We start from the raw sequence: 24,209 nt of genomic DNA on the forward strand, positions 1-24,209 counted from the left end.
AATTTGTTTATGAGTGAGTATATATCCTTTAAAACATTCCATATTGTATTGTAGTTACTTTTCAGAATGAAAATTAGATTGCTTGTTTATTTATATATGATTCCAGTTTACCAATACTAACTTTCTATTATACTACTAACAATAGTTATCAAAATAAAAACACTGAAAGTAAAATTTATAGCTAGATAATAATAATTATAACTTCCCTTGACATGATATCTGTGTAAAGTAAGTACATGGTTGTTGATTCTCTAATTCACATTCAACAACATATTTTTGTTGTAAGAGTATTGACTATTATTACCATGGTGTTAATATTTCTTTGTTCTTTAACTAAAGTGTATAAACCACATCAATTTTCATTTCAACATAATTAATATTATCTGTATTTATAACAACAATCACAGAAATGTGTTATAATATTGAGTGCACATGTGATCACTTCAATGGTGCAGCCTTGATGATTGGGGGTCCAATGACTATAACATATCTATTGGTCACTTTGTTCCTGTGGTAGCATCTATTCAGAATTATAAAGCGAGCACAATATTATCTCTTGTTTACTTAGCTTCAATATTTCAAATCTTTTACCCACTATTTGGATGGATTGCTGATGCATGGATTGGCTTGATATAGAGCTATCTCAATTGGTCTTTATCTTCTAATGATAGGATGTGTATTTCTTACAGGATCTATATTATAAATGACATTAAGCCATTAGTGTCAACAGGTCATCCTTATGCAAGCAAGGTCCTCAATTCACATTGTGTATAGCTGCTATATATGCTATATGCTTCCTTTCATTACTGATCAAAATGATAGGAGTATCTGCTGATGAACTTGGTACTGCCAGTACATTGTGGTTTTGGAGTCAAACATTTTCTACTATAATTGCATACAATATCCCCTGTGTGTTACAAGACACACACCTCAAATGTTGACGTCTACTCCGTTTTCTTATCATTCTCTGGTCTAGCTATTGCTAGTCTAGTATATTTCTTTGGTCAACATTGGCTCAACAAGACACCTCAGATCACTAACCCCTATTAAACATATTGCTAAAGTAATCAACTATGCTAGAAAGAACAAATACCCAAGGAATCGTAGTGCCCTCACCTACTGGGAACAAGATATCCCTTCACGATGGACTTAGGCAAGAATAAATATGGTGGTCCTTTCTCAGAGGAGGAGGTAGAGAAATGTCAAAGACAACATTGAGATTAATACCAGTTATTTTTATTTGTGCAATGAGTAGGAATAGTTGTACACTGAGGAGAACATTTCAACAAAATCATATGACAGTTACTGGGATCATTTTGAGATGTTTCATTCAAAGATGAATTGGGTTTCTTTTACTAACAGGTAATTTGGCATTCCACTATATCATTTCATTATAAGACCTCTTCTACACAAGATCACCAAGTATACTCCTAGTATGTTGAAAATAATAGGGATTGCTCTCTTCCTTAGAATGATAGGAATTATTGGCATGGTAACCATAGAAACTATAGGTCACCTCCAAACTCCTAATGTCACTTGTATGTTTAATAATACCATCAATGTAGTTATGTCTCTTAATTATTACTGGACTATGATAACCCCACAAGTGTTGCAAGCATTTGGAGGGATTTTTATCATTTATTTTCCTTTAAATTTATCATTGCTCAATCTCCTTATGAAATGAAAGGATTCTTATTTGGACTTTTTTTATGCATTCAATGGTATAGCTAAAGTGTTTGGATATAATCTCTATCATCTTTTCCAGTTACTTTCCTCAATCCATTCCTATAAGTTGTGGTTTCTATTACTACCTCACTCAGACACTCCTTCTCTCTCTTGTGTTCATTATCTTCCTCATTCTGTCTAAGCATTACAAATTGAGAGTGAGAGATAATCAATTAATCTACACATGATAGCAGAGACAATATCACAGCTTATATTGAACAGAAGAAGAGTCGAGAATGGGTCTGAGATAATGACTTCCACATACTTTCAAGTAATGATTTAAACATATCTACAAGTTAATTTACTACCTCCAAATCAATATAATTATTATAGTGTGTACATTAGAGATACTATAAACTATTTTACTGTTACTGCTACAGTGATCTTTAAGGAGAGCAATTACAAATACTGTATCTCATATGTTTTTTCCATTTTTATTAATGATGTCATCATCATGGTGATTAACATTTACAAATTGTTTTCATATTGGTAGAGGGTATATTTATTTTTAATCACATGGATGACTATTAAGGAGGCAAAGCTTACTTGTGTTTGGAGGTCTCAATACTGTTATCATTTGTAGCCAGCCAGTCTGTAACCAGAATATGAAGGTTTATATCTATTCAAAAAGTTATTAAAACTCATATTCAACTTGGGATAGATAGACAGAGATGAAGAATAATATTCCACAGACTAGTGAAATCAGACATCTTTCAGTACTATAAGTGACATATATACATTTAACTAGCAAGTATGCATTTCTCTAATTAAAATAGTTAATATTTACTAATATATTTGTTAATTGCTGTAGAACAGAGAGTGAGAATTTATTTACTTGTTTGCTATGCATATCCAAAAGTGTTAGAAAAATTTTTAACCACATGGTTGTATGTATAAGAAAGTGTGTGTGGTGTATATAAGCTGACCTTCTCGTCCAGTAACCATACAGCCCTCTCCTCTCTAGCTCTTTGGGTGTTAGCCATACACTCCATTTAACTAACTCATCTATCAGAATACATCAGAAATAAGGAGCATACCATTTAGCTATAATTTGATTAAACGCATATATCTTTATATAATTACTTTGGGAATACATGTTCTTGTACATGCTTCATTATAATCTACATTTCTAATTAGATAAGTTATATAAATTATACCTTTATCGATCCCAGGGGATGTTGTAATAATAATACTGGACTAGTATTGCTGAGGGGAACACCCTCATTTCCAGTGTTTGTCTTATCCAATGATTAGGTATCCTAGATTGGTTACATGCTCGTTCTTGTGTAACAAATAAAACTGTGTCTGAAATAGGAGAAAATAATGTAATATTATCATTTAAAAAAAAAACTTTGGTTAACATCTATAAGTTTAGTTTTTCTTAAATTATATTGGTTGTATTACTGACCTTGGTTGTCTTTCCATGAGGGACTCGACCTGATTTGCCCATTGCTGACATACCTCATGAAGAGAGATGGGAGAACCCAATTTCAACAAAGATACTACCATAGTGAGTAGTAAATTAGTGAGGCGTGCTTTCATTAATCCCTATATAGATATGAGACTCAGATAAGTGCAAGGAATAAAACTACTATTAAAAAATAGCTAGAATGTAATGACATCTTGCTGCCATTATAATACAGACACACAGACACATTTGATTACTCAACTAGTTTGATTCTTTAGGTTTAGGTATGCCAAGTAATTCTTGAGTCAACAATTCTGTTTCTTCCAGTGTTCTCTCATACCTGATACTCAGTGGAAAGAAGACATGTCTGGAAGAAGACCATGAATCAGATGGCTCAACCACCATTTGATAAAAGACCTATAAGTGTGAATGGATGAATAAAATAGGTAAATGGATGGATGGACAATAATGAATGGATAAATAGAAGGTAAATGGGTGCATAGACATGATTTCTTTCTTACCCAACCTTAGGATGCAAACTTTTAGCAGTTTTCGACTACGAGTTCCTTTCAATAAAGAATTCAAACTGGAGTATCTCGACTGTGTACAACAGTTTGTAAATATAATGTAATATCAACTTATAAAGTCTATCAGAGCCAAAGGTCGTCTCATAAGAATGCCTCCGCTATGTCGTAAAAGGAACTCACCAGCTTTCATATGTAAAAATCTTTAAGATATAAATACAACATCTTAATAAAACATATTGTTATAATAAGCACTAGTGCATTGTGGTTTACAAATCTTTAAAAACAATGAAATGGAAGTCCTTGATTATCTTTCCTTTAACTAACTAATGTTTTTATTGTGCTACTTGTTAATTCTTCATAATGATTTCATTCAAGATGTTTCTTACCTTCACCAGCAGCTATGGCTGGCATTTGTATGCCTAAATTCTAACATAAAATAGGAACCAACAAGAAACTCAAGATAGCTTCGATGGGAACGGTAAAAATTATGACCGGTTGTGTAGTGATTGCTGTACTAACTAGAAGAATGAAATAAATGAGAAATGGCCAAATCAGAATAAAGAAAAATAAAATGATAAATTAAATTTTATTAAAATATTGCAGCATTTTCGACATATGTAACTCTTTAATAACTAGTTATCTTATTATATCTGATGAGTAAATTAAAAGTTTTCCATTACATGTAACAGTTTACCTGTCAAAGCCGTTTTTTTTTAATGTCGTATTCTTGTTAAATTCGTCTAATAGGACCACGTAGCATCAAAGCAAGTGTCTTCACAGCATATAGACATTTTGTGACCTATTTTTCGTCCACTATAGTTTTTAGCTTGAGCTTCGATCTCTTTCTCTTTCACATCCATCTCTGAAGAAATCTGATTGAGAAACAATTAGAAATGAACATCAGTCTATTACAGTAGGTTAATGTCAGATATGCTCTTAATAGTTTCTCGCTCAAGCAAAAACATCCATATTAAATAAAATTAAACACCATAAGCTAGATCCCAAACCTAATGACCACACATAAATGTATTAATTTTCCATCAAAAGTTGTCATATCTCTATCGGTACTCTATGCTTTTTTGTAATAAAATAAATAATGACTTATAACCTAATCAAATATCTAGTTCAAAACTTCATTATTTAGTATTGCTCAATGAATATCATTAGTTATAGGCTCCGATACCCTCCAATCAAATTTCTCAATCGAGGAAGACTGAAGAACTTCATTTTTAACTTGAACACTAGTCAGTCCACGTCTACGAGAATTCTTCTCTGGATTATAAGACGTAAAAGTAAAATAAAGCTCTCCTGTATCGAAATCAACGAGATATAATCTGATAAATCCATGTCCACTCTTAAGAACTCAACCTCAGTATTTCATCCCCCCCACACCTCCTTATTACATAATTAATTACTATTTTAAATTACCATCAATTATTATTTATATAATTCATAATTTTGCCTTATGATAAGTATAGTATGTTTTATGTACTACTAAGTTGAACTAGTATGAACATCAGTGATATTAGCACATCCTGATAGAACCATGGCATGTCTAGCTCCTCCTTTAATAGACTCAGGACTTCATAAGCACCTTCTTCTCCCTTTATTAAGAAATGTCATTTATATATATATATAACACATCTAACTTTCTTCTTTACCTTACAAGCTAGCACCCCAGAGATAGTCGACCTACAAACCAGCTCTAGCCCCTAATGACAGAGCCTTTAATACCTCAGTGCCATGTCTTAATTCCTCCATCAATAAATACTCTATCTTTCTCCAACCTCTGTACTATCTTGATAAAACATTCAATCTATACATACAAGTTATAAGATATAACACAATATAATTTAACCACTTACAGTAGCTGGAAACTCCATCAAGGTTGTCTAGCTCCATGATTAGAAACTATAATACCTTGTACATCATGATGTAGTGCTTCTCTGGCATCTTCAGCTCTTAATATACCTTTTAATACAATTGAGAGATGTAATACTACGTAGCCAATCAATAGATTCCATGTTAAACTAGGATCAATAAGGTTCTTAGTATAATGATGCAAAGCTGATCCTTGATATTATTGACAAGGAAGAGTGAGCTGTGCCTGTGATAAAGTTTGCCAGTGATAAATGGAGGTGGAGGTAGAGAAAAACTATTTCGAACATCAGCATATCTGTTACCAAGTTCTGGTGTGTCTAATGTCCTGCTAATGCTTTTATACCAGACTTTTCTGCTCTTTAACTAAACTATAAGTCAAATCTTGAATGGTATAAATGTACAGTTTTGAAAACCATCTCAAGTTACTTGCCACTTTCTTCAGCAACATCTTCTAAACAAGTAGTTGACCATGAACTTAACGTCATACAAGTACCCATTCTAGTGCTGCGAAGGAGAGAGAGAGAGAGAGAGAGAGAGAGATATGAGAAAAAACAGGAGCATAAAGAGGAAGGAAATGGTTGAGTTATTTGCAGACATTAATATACTACCTCTTGCTGTTGCCTTCTCTCCTTCAGGATGTGCTAGACACTGCATAGCAGTTGGTGGGCACACAATAGGAAATTCCACTTGTTGTCCAAGTATTGTTGTTCTTAGATCAGTGTTAGAGACATCAGCTAACACTCTGGGACGTATGACATATCTAAGAGAAAGTTAGCAGATGATTGAGGGGTGTGGCTGCTATAATCATCATCTCACCGAGAGTAAGCATCTATATTGTCTTTGAGGGTATGTTCAGTGGTTTGCCCAGATGAGTAGTAACTCCAACTGTTCCTGTCCAGTTTTGATCGAGCTTCATCTTGAAATTCTTCAACACAAACAAAACGAACCAGAAGAAGACATGTTCCTCAATCAGTTAATTTAACCCTTTACGATCAGAACTATTTCCACGTGCTTGCATACTTTGTAGGAGAGGTTTTATCAGAGTTTTCCCAATTAATGGATTGCGGACCAACTCTCGATATTGGTGACTTCCCAGACGAAGAGGATGGTGCAGAAGGTATTGATGGTGAAACAGAGAGCCAAATATTGTGGGGAAGACTATTTCCCTTAGGCAAAGGCCTTACTGGCATAGGCAAGACTGTTCTTACTAATCCATTCCAGTATATATGTATTGTTTTGGTTTAGATCTATATAAAGATGAATACACATTTGGACGAGCAGACGATTGTGATTATTGCTTTGAACAAAGAGGTGGTCGCTCTAATCCTCACTTTCGTACATTCAGCAACACCCACTTCAGAGTATTTCGAGTAAGAAATGGATACATAGAGGGGAAATAGATATATACAGGGAATGGATACATAGAGGGGAAATGATATATACAGGGGAAATGGATACATAGAGGGGAAATAGATATATAGAGGGAAAATGGATACATAGAGGGGAAATGGATACATAGAGGGAAATGGATGTATAGAGGGGAAATAGATGTGTAGTATGAAATTGATGGATAACTAAATTTATTGGCCCTATATTTATTTATTGCTTTTTTTATATTAGGACACAAAGTAAAACTGATTCCAGTAAATATGTTGTGTTTCTACAAGATAAGAGGTACTGTTAATATTATATAGTAATAGACTCTTCCTCTCTCTCTCTGTCTCTCTCTCCCTCTCTCTCCCTCTCTCTGTCTCTCTCTCCCTCTCTCTGTCTCTCTCTCTGTCTCTCTGTCTCTGTCTTTGTCTCTCTGTCTCTGTCTCTCTGTCTCTCTCTGTCTCTCTGTCCTCTGCTCTCTCTGTCTCTCTCTCTCTCTGTCTCTCTGTCTCTGTCTTTGTCTCTCTGTCTCGGTCTCTCTCCGCTTCTCTCTCTCTGTCTCTGTCTCTCTCTCTCTGTCTCTCTCTCTCTCTGTCTCTCTCTCTCTGTCTCTCTCTCTCTCTGTCTCTCCTCTCTCTGTCTCTCTCTCTCTGTTCTCTCTCTCTCTCTGTCTCTCTCTCTCTCTCTGTCTCTCTCTCTCTCTCTCTGTCTCTCTCTCTCTCTGTCTCTCTCTCTCTGTCTCTCTCTCTCTCTCTCTGTCTCTCTCTCTCTCTCTCTCTCTCGTCTCTCTCCTCTCTCTTCCTCTCTCTCTCCTCTCTCTCTCTCTCCTCTCTCTCTCTCTCTCTCTCGTCCTCTCTCTCTCTCTCTCTCTGTCTCTCTCTCTCTCTGTCTCTCTCTCTCTCTGTCTCTCTCTCTCTCTCTCTCTCTCTCTCTCTCTCTAGTACAAATGGCACATTTGTTAATGGAGAGAAAATAGGGAAAAATAAAACATCTGTTCTCAATAGTGATGATGAAATCAGTTTATCTTTTAAGAACAATAAAGGTTAATATTACATGAATGGAGTAACAGATATATAGATAGATAATAATTCAGACATTGCAAGTTAATTGCTCTATTTTCTTTTAATTCAGTGTTTGTTTTCAATGATAAAAGTGCGTCAGACAATAACAGTAAATTACCTCAAGTAAGTCATGTGCTCATAAATATCTATAATACAAATATTAATATAATAAAATATTAATATAATACAATATTAACATAATACAATATTAATATAATACAATATTAACATATACAATATTAATATAATACAATATTAATATAATACAATATAATATAATACAATATTAACATAATACAATATTAATATAATAAAATATTAATATAATACAATATTAATATAATACAATATTAATATAATAAAATATTAATATAATACAATATTAATATTATATAATATTAATATATAGGATTTAAAGAGAAAATACACGATATCCAAACTACTTGGAAAGTAAGTAATCTATCTCTAGCTTTTTTATAACCCTGCTGCCTCCTTCTCCTCTCTCTCTCTGTTTTCCTCTCTTCCTTACTCCTCCTGCTTATAGAGGAGCTTGGGAGAAGTAAGTTAGCATTTGAGAAAGATACTTGTCAAAAATTTGCAGTGAAGATCATTAGTAAAGAAAACTTCTCTGTTGGAGTAAGTATGTGACAACATTTATAACAAGTCATTATCACACTTGCTCTAGCCCCAGTTAGATAGAGCCGCTATGGAAGAGGTCACGATTATCAAATCAATGCAACATGTAAGTTACAGTTAGTAATGTAAATTACATGTACATGTATAGAAGTTGATGTACATGTACATGTAATAGATACAGACATTGATGTACATGTACATGTAATAGATGCAGACATTGATGTACATGTACATGTAATAGATGCAGACATTGATGTAATGTACATGTAATAGATGCAGACATTGATGTACATGTACATGTAATAGATGCAGACATTGATGTACATGTACATGTAATAGATGCAGACATTGATGTACATGTACATGTAATAGATACAGACATTGATGTACATGTACATGTAATAGATGCAGACATTGATGTAGCATGTACATGTAATAGATGCAGACATTGATGTACATGTACATGTAATAGATGCAGACATTGATGTACATGTACATGTAATAGATGCAGACATTGATGTACATGTACATGTAATAGATGCAGACATGATGTACATGTACTGTAATAGAAGTTGCACAACTGTTCATTCTTCATATAATATTTAACCCTTCTATTCAACTGTTCATTCTTAATATTAACCCTTCTATTCTAGCCCTGTATTATACGTGTTGAAGATTTGTTTGAAAGTACTGATGCACTTTATATAGTTCTAGAACTGTAAGGGTTAAAATATCATATTTTTTTATGTTTACTATCGGTTAGTGTTGAAGGAGGAGAAACTGTTGATAGAGTTGTGAGTGTAGGAAAGTTTTCTGAGTCAGTAGCAAAACTTCTCTTTTATCAGATTTTAGTAGCTGTTAGGTAAGATCTGATAGATTATCTCCTAGTTGAGCTCTCTCTCTCTCTCTCACATACACACACAGTATTTGCATGACAAAGGTATCACACATAGGGATCTTAAGGTATTGTTCTTTTCTAATCTTTTTGTCATTCTTGCATATTCTTGTATACTTCAGTAAATTTTTTCTCTTCTAGCCTGAGAATATACTTCTCTCATCAGACGAAAATGAAACTCTTATTAAAGTCACTGATTTTGGTCTCTCCAAGTTTGTAGGAGAACAATCACTCATGAAAACTCTCTGTGGTACTCCTAGCTACTTAGCTCTGAGGTATATCACATATTATACTACTACACAAAACATCAATGCTATCTGCCATTTGATATCAGCAGGATATATTGTTGATGTAGTTAACATTAATATATCATTGCTAGTACATTGAGGCAAGCTTTAACATCATTGATATAGTATAATATTGTTCATATAATAGCATTTAAATGTGTGCACGTTTTTGCAAGCCTTAGACATTATTATTAATATAGTAGTCTTTGATGGAAACAATTATTTAAAGATGGAGGTATGACAATGCTAAACTATTGGTCATGTATAGCTCGCTGGGTCAGGTTAGTTCTGCATTTGATCCAAGTTTAAGTTGAGGGTTAGCTCTGGGTCAAGGTACAATCCCAATATATGTGTTAGCCCTAATATCCATATAGATCGTAATGGAATTCAGTATATATCATTATCTATTGACTCCATTACGTGGTTGATAGTAATATAGTACTCACACACAGAATTAAGTAGTTGTAGTTAGTTAATGATTCATAGCTCTATTTCTCTGCCTTGTTTCTTTGGTTTGGCATTGACTGACATTTCCCGCATTTTTAATTCTTCATTACTCTAGATCATAAGTCAGCTGGTCTTGGTGGCTATAGTAAGGCTGTAGATTGCTGGAGTTTAGGTGTCATTCTTTATATCATGTGAGGAATTTACTTAATGAATATTAAGGTATCTTTATTGTTAGGCTGGGTGGTTATCCACCATTTTCTGATGAAATTAGGAGTATACTCTTCAAGATCAAATATGTCAAGCTAGATACTCGTTTCCTAAAGAATATTGGAAAGAAGTGTCTAATGATGTATGTGGAAATGACATTTGGTGACAACGTTTCTCTCTGTCTTCCTCCTAGCCATTGATCTGATATCTAAACTATTAACTATTGATGTTAATAAGAGAATAACAACAACTGAAGCACTAGACCATTCTTGGATGAAGGTAATATATATAATATACATACAATAATACATACAATAATACATATAGTAATACATACAATAATACATACAATAATACATATATATACATATAATAATACATATAATAATACAATAATAATATAATACATATAATAATACATACAATAATACATACAATAATACATACAATAATACATATAATAATACATATAATAATACATACAATAATACATATAATACATATAATAATACAATAATGCATACAATAATACATACAATAATACATATAATAATACATACAAAAATACATATAATAATACATACAATAATGCATATAATACATATAATAATACAATAATACATACAATAATACATATAATAATACATACAATAATACATATAATAATACATATAATAATACATACAATAATACATATAATAATACAATAATACATATAATAATACATACAATAATACATATATAATACATACAATAATACATACAATAATACATATAATAATACATACAATAATACATACAATAATACATATAGTAATACATACAATAATACATACAATAATACATACAATAATACATACAATAATACATACAATAATACATATAATAATACATATAATAATACATACAATAATACATACAATAATACATATAGTAATACATAATAATATACATACTATAATACATACTACAATACATACAATAATACATACAATAATACATATATAATACATACTACAATACATACAATAATACATACAATAATACATACAATAATACATATAATAATACATACAATAATACATACAATAATACATATAGTAATACATACAATAATACATACAATAATACATACAATAATACATATAGTAATACATACAATAATACAACTATAATACATATAATATACATACAATAATACATACAATAATACATATAGTAATACATACAATAATACATACAATAATACATACAATAATACATATAGTAATACATACAATAATACATACTATAATACATACTACAATACATACAATAATACATACAATAATACATATAATAATACATACTACAATACATACAATAATACATACAATAATACATATAATAATACATATAGTAGTAATACATATAATATTAGTTGTTCTATTGTTATTAAGGATGATGAAGTAAAAAACTAGAGCAGGAAAAATTAATGGCTGAGGCAGCAAGTAAAAGAAGAATGCCTCCTCCAACTTTCCAGTAAATGGATAGAATATAATTATATTAAATAGGACATTGGATGGACAAAAATAAAAAAGACACTATAAAGAGATGATGTATTATTTAATACATGCATTTTTTATAGGGACATAAACGTTCCATTACTGGTAGTGATGAGATAACCCTACAATTAATAAACACAAAGCGAATTCATTTAGAAACTCCTTCTCCCACAGAATGTAACGAGGAAAATAGAGTTAGTATTGATACAGATATCTCTGATGAAAGTAACGCAACAGAACTTCTTTGGACAACGTCTATGACCAGTACTATCAGTATCGATCTGCATCAGCTGAGAGTAACTCATCATGATTTTGTTAAACCTGTTATTAAAACCGGTTTATATCAGGGATTGATCTTACTTCAATTAAATATCAGTTGTTTGTATTGTCATATGTAAATTATACATTTATGTAGTACATTTTATATTGTATGTCCTAAAAAAATTTTTTTCTCATACCCAGTCTAATTATAAAATTATGATTATGATCAATTAAAGGTTAGTTAATTAACTGTAGCCAGCCACACCCCTTCTTTTGCACCATCAAGATGGAGTTGTCACAAAGTACACTTCGAGGGCTACAAGTCGCAGGATCTTCTTCATTTGACGACAAAACATTCGCAAGACTTGCACAACTTGCTGTACAAGCTACTCTAGAAGATCTGGACCCGCAAACCTTACAAGGTAAGTAATGCTATTAAAGAAGACGACCACTCCCTTTCCTTTTCTCAGATGATCCTAAATTATCTAAGATAAGTCAAGGTGTTTGCTAAGGAGAGTTTCTCTGCACTGATGACATTTATTTTAGAAGCAGCTCGTACTGATACTGATGGAGCTATTTGAGGTAAGTTTTGGTATCTCCTTTGTAAAATATATAAATATTAATACTGAACTGCTTCTTTACAGCTTAAAATTTTGTATTTCAGTGGATAATTTTTTTGACATAATAATGTTATGATATAGTCTCGTCCCCAGACCTACTGGCATATACTGGCACATGTGTCTGGGACCGAGACTACTTCTAATAAGTCCTAAACACAACTTGATTTATATGATCAGTAATTATCATTTCTCCTTCTCTAGTGCTACCTTAGAGGATTGTAAATATACACCTGATAGAATAAAAGCATTACAGACTCTATACAGCGTAGTATCAATACCACAACATGTACATACGCATGCTACAACACATTAAGCTTCTTCTATATTCTTCATTTTCGTTAATTTTTTTTTCAGGAAACAAACCAGCTATACGTGCTACCTTAGGAAGGTACATATCTGTGTTTATTGACTGTGTTTCTAATTAGTGGTGTCGTGTGATTTAGTATTAATTATTGTTAAATGTCTAACTTTATTATTTCAGAGTGAGATCAACATTGCCACATGTAGTTGACGTTGACTGGAGACTAGATTATTATATTAAAGTATATACTATCTTTTCCAAATTAATTTTCATTCTTATTTCTTTAGAGTAATCATTTGGACAAAAAAAGTGGACAAACCTGTTTTTTTAATTGACCTTAAACTGAGGTAATAGATTGTAATTATTATTAATTATAGTACACTATATTTGTTACATAGGAAGGAGATCATATAGAATGTAACAATGTTCAATCAGTTGCACACAAGAACAATTGAGGTATTTATTTCTCCTCTCTTACAACAGTCACATTCTACTTTTTGCTTCTTATAGGATTTGGTCAGTAAGCTGAAGGATGCTTTAAGACATTAGAACGATTTAGTCAGCAGTGATTTCGTTAAATTATAAATTATGTTAACTCTTTTTTATTAGTATTACAACATCACTTTGTATGGTATAGGTGGTGGTTGTTCCTTCTTGTGTAGTAAAATTATGATATAAGATGATATACTATTAGAATATTGATCAGCAGAAGATTGTCAGTTGACTTGTACATATTGTGGGTGTATGTGTGTCACTCCTTCAAAAGAGTTAAAAATAAACTGTAGTGTCCGACATTTGGTTGTTTGGTTGCTTGTAAGAATGAAGAGACAAAATGTCCCAATTATTGATATACAGAACAATTACAGCCCTGCAAGTAGAGTAAAACCATTGTTTACCAGTTGTCAGCACAATTTATAACCAGTAAAACTGGTTTATAAAGTTTAGGTATAAAAGAGAGTCACTTTAGGTCAGACAATCAGTTCTGCAGTCACCCTCCCCCTCTTGGTTCTCCAGCACTTCTCAACTCTAGTGTAGTGTCCACAGGTCAACTTACTCCTGTTTAGAAAGATGAAGCTCACTCTTTTCTGGATAGTCTTTGTAGCACTCATTGCCTACTACAGGTAATGATAAATTTACAGCAAACAGCAAGTGTATCTTTCACTGTTTACTCTTGTTCTTGTTTCTGTAGTGGCCTCAGTCAACTATAATGAAATTCTACAAATCTCCTCTAAAGAAAGCGGCACCTGTTTCTCTAACCGCCGGTTGTGGCACTGGTAATAGGTTTTGTTCGGGCCATCAGTGGTCATCAACCTGCTGAATCTACTGAGTCTGAAGCTAATAGAAACATACATTCATGCTGTCGGATAACGGTCGGTCGGTCAATAATATTAGGGCAAAGAAATGGTTGTCAAGTCAACCGCATCAAATTTGTGCTGTCTGCTTTGTCTATTGTTACAAAACATCTAGAAGTTGTAGTAGCAGCAAACGACCTACAAGAGTAAAAACTCCATTTAAACAGTGCTGTAATAGAGGTAATGCAGCAGCACTTATTCCCTTCTGGTTTCTGGATGGTACATATCCTGGAAGAGGCCTCGGTAATGCTATGGAGGCATCTGTATGCGTTGCCCTAGAAGTGGGTGAGGTGGTGATCCTCACTTTGCTGTTTTACTACCATCCAAGATCAACTCTGTTTCACTGTGCAAGGTGAACAAGGATTTCATATTTCAACCTGGTTACCAGCCCAGAACTCACCATAAATGCCCTGTTTGTCAGGATTCTATTAGAGAAGAAGTCACCTGGATGGGAACCATATCTGTCATTCTTAATCATGATTCCTACAAGGGAGCAGCTCGTACTACATTACGGTTTGATGCCAATAGTCACCTAGTCTACATAAATGAAAGGAGAAAGAAGTTTGATGCTCGCCAGATCTCAGCCATTACTCTTGCTAATGGGTTGCTGGAAGCTAATACTCAGTACTATTCAAAACAGTTATGTCTATCCAACTGTAACAATTGATGTCAAGAAGTTGGGTCTTCATTTTTCTGTTCAGTATGTCAATTCACATCTTAACCTGATCTACCAAAATATTCCAACAACTATTGAGAAGTTGTGATTATTCTGGACTGTTAGGTCAGTTCTTCTGTCCTGGATTATAGCATTGATCACATACCAAGCTCCTTCACCTTTCCAGACAATAAAGAACCAGTTCCTGTAATGCGCAGACCTATTTGGAGTTTCATGGAGGAGACGTCAAAAGTGAATGAACTCAGGTTTTTGCTGAACTATGTGGATGGCAATGAACGTTGGTTACGGAGGAGGGGTCTTTACGTGGACATTACTTAGACTACGTTGTCAGTGATCTCTTCACTACACTCAACATCTAACACTGCTGCAGAACTCAACTTTTATCCCATACTTCTGAACTTTTGCTATATTTTGGTGCAGGTGCATCGATATTACATGGCTATTGTATGTATGTATGTATGTATGCTATTGTATGTATTTTGTTGGAATTTCTGCTGTTTTCAGAAGTATATGGAACTAATTTTACACACAAACCCAATTTTTATATATGTAGATACACACACATGCACAAAAATGTGTAGATTAGCACATACGCTAATAATGTGATGTTTCATAGCAGATATATGAAACAGCAAAGAACGGCAGGTGGCTGCATACCAATGCTTGATTCAAGAAAGGATCAATAAAGGTCAGTCTGTGCACTCAATTGCTGTCTCTATAGCTGGCCACAAATTTTAAATAGCTGACAATATTTTTAAAGTAGACTAATAATAACATACAACAAACTATGTAGCCGATTCTAAAATTTTTGACTAGATACATATTATGAGGGCAGCTAAAATGACAATTGGTAATGCTCTGAAAAAATGCTGAAATCTATAAGAAAGATTCAATTACATGTACTAGTAGAACAAAGGTGGCTTATTATATGTTTTTAATATCTAATTCAACATTGATAGTGATATAATACTGTCACTTAACAAGGAATATTCTGAATGCGTGGATGAATGGGGTAGAAAAAGGTGGCTGGGTAGATACCTGAATGAAAGGATAGCTGAAACACATGAGCACATTGATATCATAATACATGGAAATATGCTCATTAGCCAGAATGAAATAGATAAATTGACTTCAGATATAGAATACCTCAAACAAAGAATTCAAGAATGTGATGGTGTTATATATAGCTCTATGAAGAATGATTGATGGTTTGAAGAAATGGATCCAAGAGAGAGTGATGACATCATTCTCAAGATAAAGTAAATAGTTGTGTTCAATTTTACCCACAAACTTTGATCAATTCATTAATTGGTCTACTGATCCATTAATATAAACCTCTTGATCCATTTAATAAACGTTTGATCCATTGATAACCTATTGATCCATTTAATAAACCTATTGATCCATTGATTGTTTATCTATGATGTCAAGAAAAGAAAAAGAATTAAAAATTTTTTTTTTGACTACAAGATCAAAGAATTGAGACAGTAAAATGTGACTAGATAAAAATGGGGAAATGAAAAGAACAGATCAGCAAGTAGTACCTATAAATAGGTATAATGTATGTATATATGTAGACTAGTGTGTGTTGGATTTGAAATTTAGAACCAAAGTACAGTACTCATGTGATTTTTGCAATATGAAAGTCATATGAAGTAGATGTGTAAATTAAACAATAATATTAATAATATCCACCCCCCCCCCTACAACACTTTATTGTCAAACCTTAATTAAATTATAAAATTATGTTTTTAATATATAACATCACTTGTATGGTATAGGTGTTTGTAAAAATATCCTTCTTGTAGTAATAAATTACGAATAAGATGGATATACTTCTTGTAGTAATAAATTATGATATAAGATGATATACTTATTAGAATATTGATCAGCAGAAGATTTTAATTGTCAGTTGATTGTATTGTACATGATGTGTGTGTGTTCACTCCTTCAAAAGAGTTAAAAATAAACTGTAGTGTCCGACATTATGTTGTTGGGGCTGCCCCTGAAATTGTAATGATGAAGAGACAAGACGTCCCCATTATTGATATACAGAACAATTTACAAGCCCTGCAGTAGAGTAAAAAACCATTGTTTGCCAGTTGTCAGACCAAATTTATAACCAGTAAAACTGGTTATAAAGTTTAGGTATAAAAAGAGAGTCACTTTAGGTCAGACAATCAGTTCTGCAGTCACCCTCCCCCCTTTGGTTCTCCAGCACTTCCTCAACTCAGTAGTAGTGTTACAGGTCAACTTGCTCCTTTGTTAGAAAAGATGGAAGCTCACTTTTTCTGGATAGTCTTTGTAGCACTATGCTATTGCTACTGATACAGGGGTAATGATAAATTTTAAGCAAGTGTATCTTGCACATGTTACTCTTTCTTGTTTCTGTAGTGGGCCTCAGTCAACTATAATGTAAATTCTACAAATCTCTCCTAAAGAAAGCGGCACCTGGTTTCTTCTAACCGCCGGTCTGTGGTAATGTGGCACTGGAATCGGTTTGTTGGGGCATCAGTGGTCATAAACCTGCTGAATCTACTGAGTCTGAAGCTAATAGAAAACATACATTCATGCTGTCGAGCAACGGGGGTCATAATATTAGTGGCAAAGAAATGGTGCAAGTCAACCGCATCAAATTTGTGCTGTCTGCTTTGAAAAAGCTAATGTTACAAAACATCTAGAAGTTGTAGTAGCAGCAAACGACCTCAAGAGTAAACTATTCCATCAAAACAGTGTGTGATAGAGGTAATGCAGCAGCACGGTTATTCCTCTGGTTTCTGGATGGTATACATATCCTGGAAGAGGCCTTGGTAATGCTGATGGAGGCATGGTATGCGTTTGCCCTAGAAGTGGTGGAGGTGGTGGGATCCTCACTTTGCTGTTTTACTACCATCCAAGATCAACTCTGTTTCACTGTGCAAGGTGAACAAGGATTCATTTTCAACTGGTTACCAGCCCAGAATCACCATAAATGCCGGTTTGTTCAGGATTCTATTAGAGAAGAAGTCACATGGATGGGGGACCATATCTGTCATTCTTAATCATGATTCCTCAAGGGAGCAGCTCGTACGAACATTACGGTTTGATGCAATAGTCACCCTAGTCTACATAATGAAAGGAGAGAAGTTTGATGCTGCCAGATCTCAGCCATTACTCTTGCTAATGGGTTGCTGAAGCTAATACTGCAAGTACTATCCAAACAGTTCATGTCTATCCAACTGTAACAATTGATGTCAAGAAGTTGGGTTCTCATTTTTGTTCAGTATGTCAATTCAATCTTAACCTGATCTAACCAAAATAGTCCAACAACTATTGAGAAGGTGATTGATTTCTGGACTTTTAGGTCAGTTCGTTCCTCTGTCCTGGATATAGCATTGATCACACTACCAAGCTCGCTCACTTTCCAGACAATAAAGAACAGTTCCTGTAATGCGCAGACCTATTTGGAGTTTCATGGAGACAAAAGTGAATGAACTCACAGGTGTTGAACTATGTTGGATGGCAATGAACGGTGGTTACGAGGGAGAGGGTCTTATACAGGTGACATTACTTACTAACTCGTTGTCAGTGATCTCTTCACTACACTCAACAACTAACTGATGCTGGAGAACTCAACATACTTCTGAACTTTGCTATATTTTGGTGCAGGTGCATCGGATATTACATGTGCTATTGTATGTATGTATGTATGTATGTATGTATGCTATTGTATGTAATTTCGCTGTTCAGAAGGATATGGAACTAATTTTACACAAAACCCAATTTTTATATATGTAGATCACACAGACATACACACATGCACAAAATGTGTAGATTAGCACATACGCTAATCATAATGTGATGCTTCATAGCAGATATATGAACAGCAAGAACGGCAGGTGGCGTCATGCAATGCTTGAATTTAAGAAAGGATCAAATTAAGTCAGCTGTGCACTCAATGCTGTCTCTATAGCTGACGCCACAAATTTTAAATAGCTGAATATATTTAAAGTAGACTAAATAATAACATAACAATTGGTAATGCTCTGAAAAAAATGCCTGAAATACTATAGATTCATTACAGTTGTTACTAGTGAACAAGGTGGCATTATTATAATGTTTTTAATATTAATTCAACATTTGATAGTGATATAATACTGCATTTAACAAGGAATATCTGAATGCTGGATGAATGGGTAGAAAAGGTGGCTGGGTAGATACCTGAATGAAAGGATAGGAACACATGAGGCACATTGATATCATAATACATGGGAAATATGCTCATTAGCCAGAATGAAATAGATAAGTTGCTTCAGATATAGAGAATACACTCAAAACAAGAATTCAAGAAATGTGATGGTGTAATATATAGCTTATGAAGAATGATATTGATGGTTTGAAGAAAAATGGATCCAAGAGAGAGTGATGACATCATTCTCAGGATAAAATAAATAGTGTGTTCAATTTTACCCACAAACTTTGATCAAATTCATTAATTGGTCTATTGATCCATTAATATAACCTCTTGATCCATTTAATAAACTCTTGATCCATTTGATAACCTATTGGATCCATTTAATAACTATTGATCCATTGATGTTGTTTTAGAAGAAAAGTTTCTATGATGTCAAGAAAAAGAAAAGAATAAAACCAATTAAAAAATTTTTTTGACTACAAGATCAAAGAATTGAGACAGTAATGTGACTAGATAAAAATGAAATGAAAAAGAACAGATCAGCAAGTAGGTACCTATAAATAGGATAATGTATTGTATATATGTAGACTAGTGTGGTTGGATTGAAATTTTAGAACCAAAGTACAGTTACTCATGTGATTTTGCACTATGAAAGTCATATGAAGTAGATGTGTAAATTAAACAATAATATTAATAATATCATACACACTTTATGTGTCAAACCTTAATTAAATTATAAAATTATGTTTTAATATTATAACATCACTTTGTATGGTATAGGTGTTTGTAAAAATATTCCTTCTTTGTAGTAATAAATTATGATATAAGATGATATACTATTAAAATATTGATCAGCAGAAGATTTTAATTGTCAGTTGACTGTAAATATGTGTGGTTGTGTCACTCCTTCAAAAGAGTTTAAAATAACTGTAGTGTCTGACATTGTTTTGTTTGGTTTGCCCCTGAAATTGTAATGATGAAGAGACAAGACGTCCCAATTATTGATATACAGAACAATTACAGCCCTGCAAGTAGAGTAAAACCATTGGTTGCCAGTTGTCAGAACCATATTTATAACAGTAAAACTGGTTTATAAAGTTTAGTATAAAAGAGAGTCACTTTAGGTCAGACAATCAGTTCTGCAGTCAACCTCCCCCTCTTGGTTCTCCAGCACTTCCTCAATCTAGTGTAGTGTCTACAGGTCAACTTCTCTGTTTAGAAAGATGAAGCTCACTCTTTTCATGGATAGTCTTTTGTAGCACTCATTGCTAATACAGGTAATGATAAATTTACAGCAAGGTATCTTGCACTGTGTACTCTGTTCTTGTTCTGTAGTGGCCTCAGTCAACTATAATGAAATTCTAAAATCTCCTCTAAAGAAAGCGGCACCTGTTTCTCTAAACGCCGGTGTGGCACTTGTTAATAGGGTTGTCGGGCATCAGTGGTCATCAACCTGCTGAATCTACTAACCCTGGTGATCCTGTAGCTAATTACAGACATACATTCATGCTGTCAGAGCAACGATTCGGTCAATAATATCCCCCCCTAGGGCAAGAAATGGTCAAGTCAACGCATCAAATTTGTGCTGTCTGCTTTGTTATTGTTACAAAAACATCTAGAAGTTGTAGTAGCAGCAAACGACCTACAAAGAGTAAACATCAATTAACCCAGTGCATGTGATAGAGGTAATGCAGCAGCACTTATTCCCTTCTGGTTTATGGATGGTACATATCTGGAAGAGGCCTTGGTATGCTGATGGAGGCATCTGTATGCGTTGCCCTAGAAGTGGTGGAGGTGGTGATCCTCACTTGCTGTTTTACTACCATCCAAAGATCAACTCTGTTTCACTGTGCAAGGTGAACAAGGATTTATTTTCAAGCCGGGTTACTAGCCCACAACTCACAATAAATGCCTGTTTGTTCAGGATTTATTAGAGAAGAAGGTCACCTGGATGGGAACGATATCCGTCATTCTAAATCACCCTTCCTACACAGGGAGCAACTCGTACTACATTGCGGTTTGATGCCATAGTCACTAGTCTACATAAATGAAAGGGAGAAGTTTAAGCTCAGCAGATCTCAGCTATTAGTCTGGCTAATGGGGTTGCTGGAAGCTAATGCTCAGTACTATCAAAAACCAGTTTGTCTCTCCAACTGTACACAATTGATGTCAAGAAGTTGGATCTTCATTTTTCTGTTCAGTATGTCAATTCATCTTAACCTGATCTACCAAAATATTCCAACAAACTATTGAGAGGTGTGATTATTTGGACTGTTAGGTCAGTTCTTCTGTCCTGGATATTAGCATTGACACATACCAAGCTCCTTCACTTTCCAGAAATAAAGAACCAGTTCCTGTAATGCGAGACCTATTTGGAGTTTCATGGAGACAAAAAGTGAATGAAACTACACAGGTGCTGAACTGTGTTGGATGCAATGAACGTTGGTTACGAGGGAGAGGGTCTTCTACGTGGACATTACTTAGACTACGTTGTCAGTGATCTCTTACTACACTCAACAACTAACACTGCTGCCAGAGTTCGCTTTTTATCCCATAATTCTGAACTTTGCTATATATTGGTGCAGGTGCATCTATATTACATGTGCTACTGTATGTTTTTTCTGTAATTTCTGCTGGTCAGAAGTATATTTAACACAAAATTTTTATTTAACACAAATTTTTATAATGTAGATTACACACAACACACACACACACACACACACACACACACATGCACAAATGTTATATAGATTATTAGCATACATGCCAAAATGCTATATTGCTTCATAGCAGATGTATGACACATGCACAAAATGTTATATAGATTATTAGCATACATGCAAAAATGCTATATTGCTTCATAGCAGATGTATGACACATGCACAAATGTTATATGCTTCATAGCAGATGTATGAACTGCAAGAACGGTAGGTGGCTTGTGTGCTCAATGCTTGATTCAAAGGATCAAGTATGTTCTATCACAAGTACACAAAATAATCATTGATTCAAAGGATCAAGTATGTTCTTCAACAAGTCTCATTTCACTATGCTCTGTGGTTACAAAAGTAGATAAAGCATGCAGCAGTTCCAATAAACATCGCTAGTTCTGTCTCTATAGAGTGATGCCAGAACAGTTAATGTATTTACTAGAACCATAAACGACTATGTATAGGCTGATTCTAATTTTTTGACTAGATACATATAATTGAATTAAAATTCGCCAAAATCCTAGGAAACAAACCATCCTGATTATTATGAGGGCAGCTAAATAATGGTTATGCTCTGAAATAATGATGATTTCATTACATGTACTAGTAGAACAAGATGGCATTATTATAATGTTTTTAAATTGCTAACTGCAACATTTTCCCCCTATGTCACTTAACAAGGACCTCTATAGTAATATCCATAAACAATATCTGAATGCTTGAATGAAGGAATGGGTGGGTAGAAAAGGTGGGCGGGGTAGACAGGACACCTGAATGAAAAGGATTGCTGGAACACACAAGCACATTGATATCCATAATATTACATGCAAAATATACTCCATTCAGAAGAAATAGATGGACTAGTGTACAGAATGAAAAGGGTCCAGATGAACTGATGAATGACTTCAGGTATAAATACCTCAAACAAGAAGTCACAGAAATGTGATAGTATCATATATAGCTCTTGAAGAATGATATTGATGGTGGATCCAAGAGAGGGCAATGACACATTCTCAGGATAAAATAAATAGTTGTGTTCAATTTTACCACAAACTTTATTAATTCATTAGTTGGTCTATTGATCCATTAGTATATATCCCTCTTGATCCATTTAATAAACTCTTGACCTCCATTGATAACTATTGATCCATTAATAACGTATTATCTATTTATAACTGATCCATTTATAATACCCTTTCTCCATTAAATACCCCAATTGATCCATGATGTTGGCTTAGGAATATGATTCAAGAAAAAGAAAAGAATTTGAAAATTTGTTGACTTACAAGATCAAAGAACTGAGACAGTAAAATAGAACTAGTGAAAATGAAATGAGAAAAGAAACAGATCAGCAAGTATGTACCCCCCCCCCTATAAATAGGATAATGTACCCCTGATATATATGTAGACTAGTGTGTGTTGGATTTGAAATTTAGAACCAATGTACAGTTACTCATGGTGATTTTGGCAATATGAAAGTAATATGAAGTAGATGTGTAATTTAAACAATAATAATAATAATAATAAAAATCATACACAATTTATTGCTAAACCTTCATTGAATTATAAAATTATGTTTTAATATTATAACATCACTTTGTATGGTATAGTTGTTTGTTAAAAATATTCATTCTTGTAGTAATAAATATGGTATAACTAAAAGATGATTATAGACTATTACAAATTTTGATCAGCAGAAAGATTTAAATTGTCAGTTGAGCTTCTTTGTACATATATGTGGTGTGTGTCATCCTTCATTGAATTGTTCATTAAAGAGTTAAAATAAATGTTTTTAGTGTGTAGTGTCTGACATGGTGTTTGTTTTGTTGGCCCCTGAAATTGTAATGATGAGGAGAAAAGATGTACCAATACTGATAGAGAGAATAATTACAGCCTGAAGTAGAGTATAAACCATTGTTTACCAGTTATCAAACCAGATATATACCAGTAAAAATGGTTTACAAAGTTTAGGCATTACAGAGAGCACTTTAGGTTAGATAATCAGTTTTGAAGTCACCCTCCTCTCCTGCTTCTCCAGCACTTCCTCGACTCTCATGTAGTGTCCACATGTCAATTTGCCCCTACAGTTAGAAAGATGAAGTTCACTCTTTTCTGGAAAGTCTTT

The 24,209-nt window shown here is 33.6% G+C and overlaps 1 protein-coding gene and 1 pseudogene across 1 annotated transcript in view; one reads left to right on the forward strand and one right to left on the reverse strand.

The window, feature by feature from the left end:
• Positions 1-4,400: 4,400 nt before the first annotated feature.
• On the reverse strand, positions 4,401-6,559 carry LOC121392401 (annotated as a pseudogene).
• Positions 6,560-6,597: 38 nt separating this feature from the next.
• The window catches only part of LOC121392397 (probable myosin light chain kinase DDB_G0271550), a 31,547-nt gene continuing 13,935 nt past the window's right edge, over positions 6,598-24,209 (forward strand). The window contains exons 1-9 of the mRNA XM_041523624.1: positions 6,598-6,658; positions 7,162-7,215; positions 8,521-8,612; positions 8,662-8,718; positions 9,266-9,330; positions 9,376-9,473; positions 9,535-9,575; positions 9,649-9,782; positions 12,509-12,675. Coding sequence (XP_041379558.1) covers positions 6,598-6,658; positions 7,162-7,215; positions 8,521-8,612; positions 8,662-8,718; positions 9,266-9,330; positions 9,376-9,473; positions 9,535-9,575; positions 9,649-9,782; positions 12,509-12,675 — 769 coding nt within the window. The remainder of the gene's footprint in view (positions 6,659-7,161; positions 7,216-8,520; positions 8,613-8,661; positions 8,719-9,265; positions 9,331-9,375; positions 9,474-9,534; positions 9,576-9,648; positions 9,783-12,508; positions 12,676-24,209) is intronic.

The sequence above is a fragment of the Gigantopelta aegis genome, unplaced genomic scaffold, assembly GCF_016097555.1.
Source record: "Gigantopelta aegis isolate Gae_Host unplaced genomic scaffold, Gae_host_genome ctg3740_pilon_pilon, whole genome shotgun sequence".
In the NCBI taxonomy this organism is placed as follows: domain Eukaryota; kingdom Metazoa; phylum Mollusca; class Gastropoda; order Neomphalida; family Peltospiridae; genus Gigantopelta; species Gigantopelta aegis.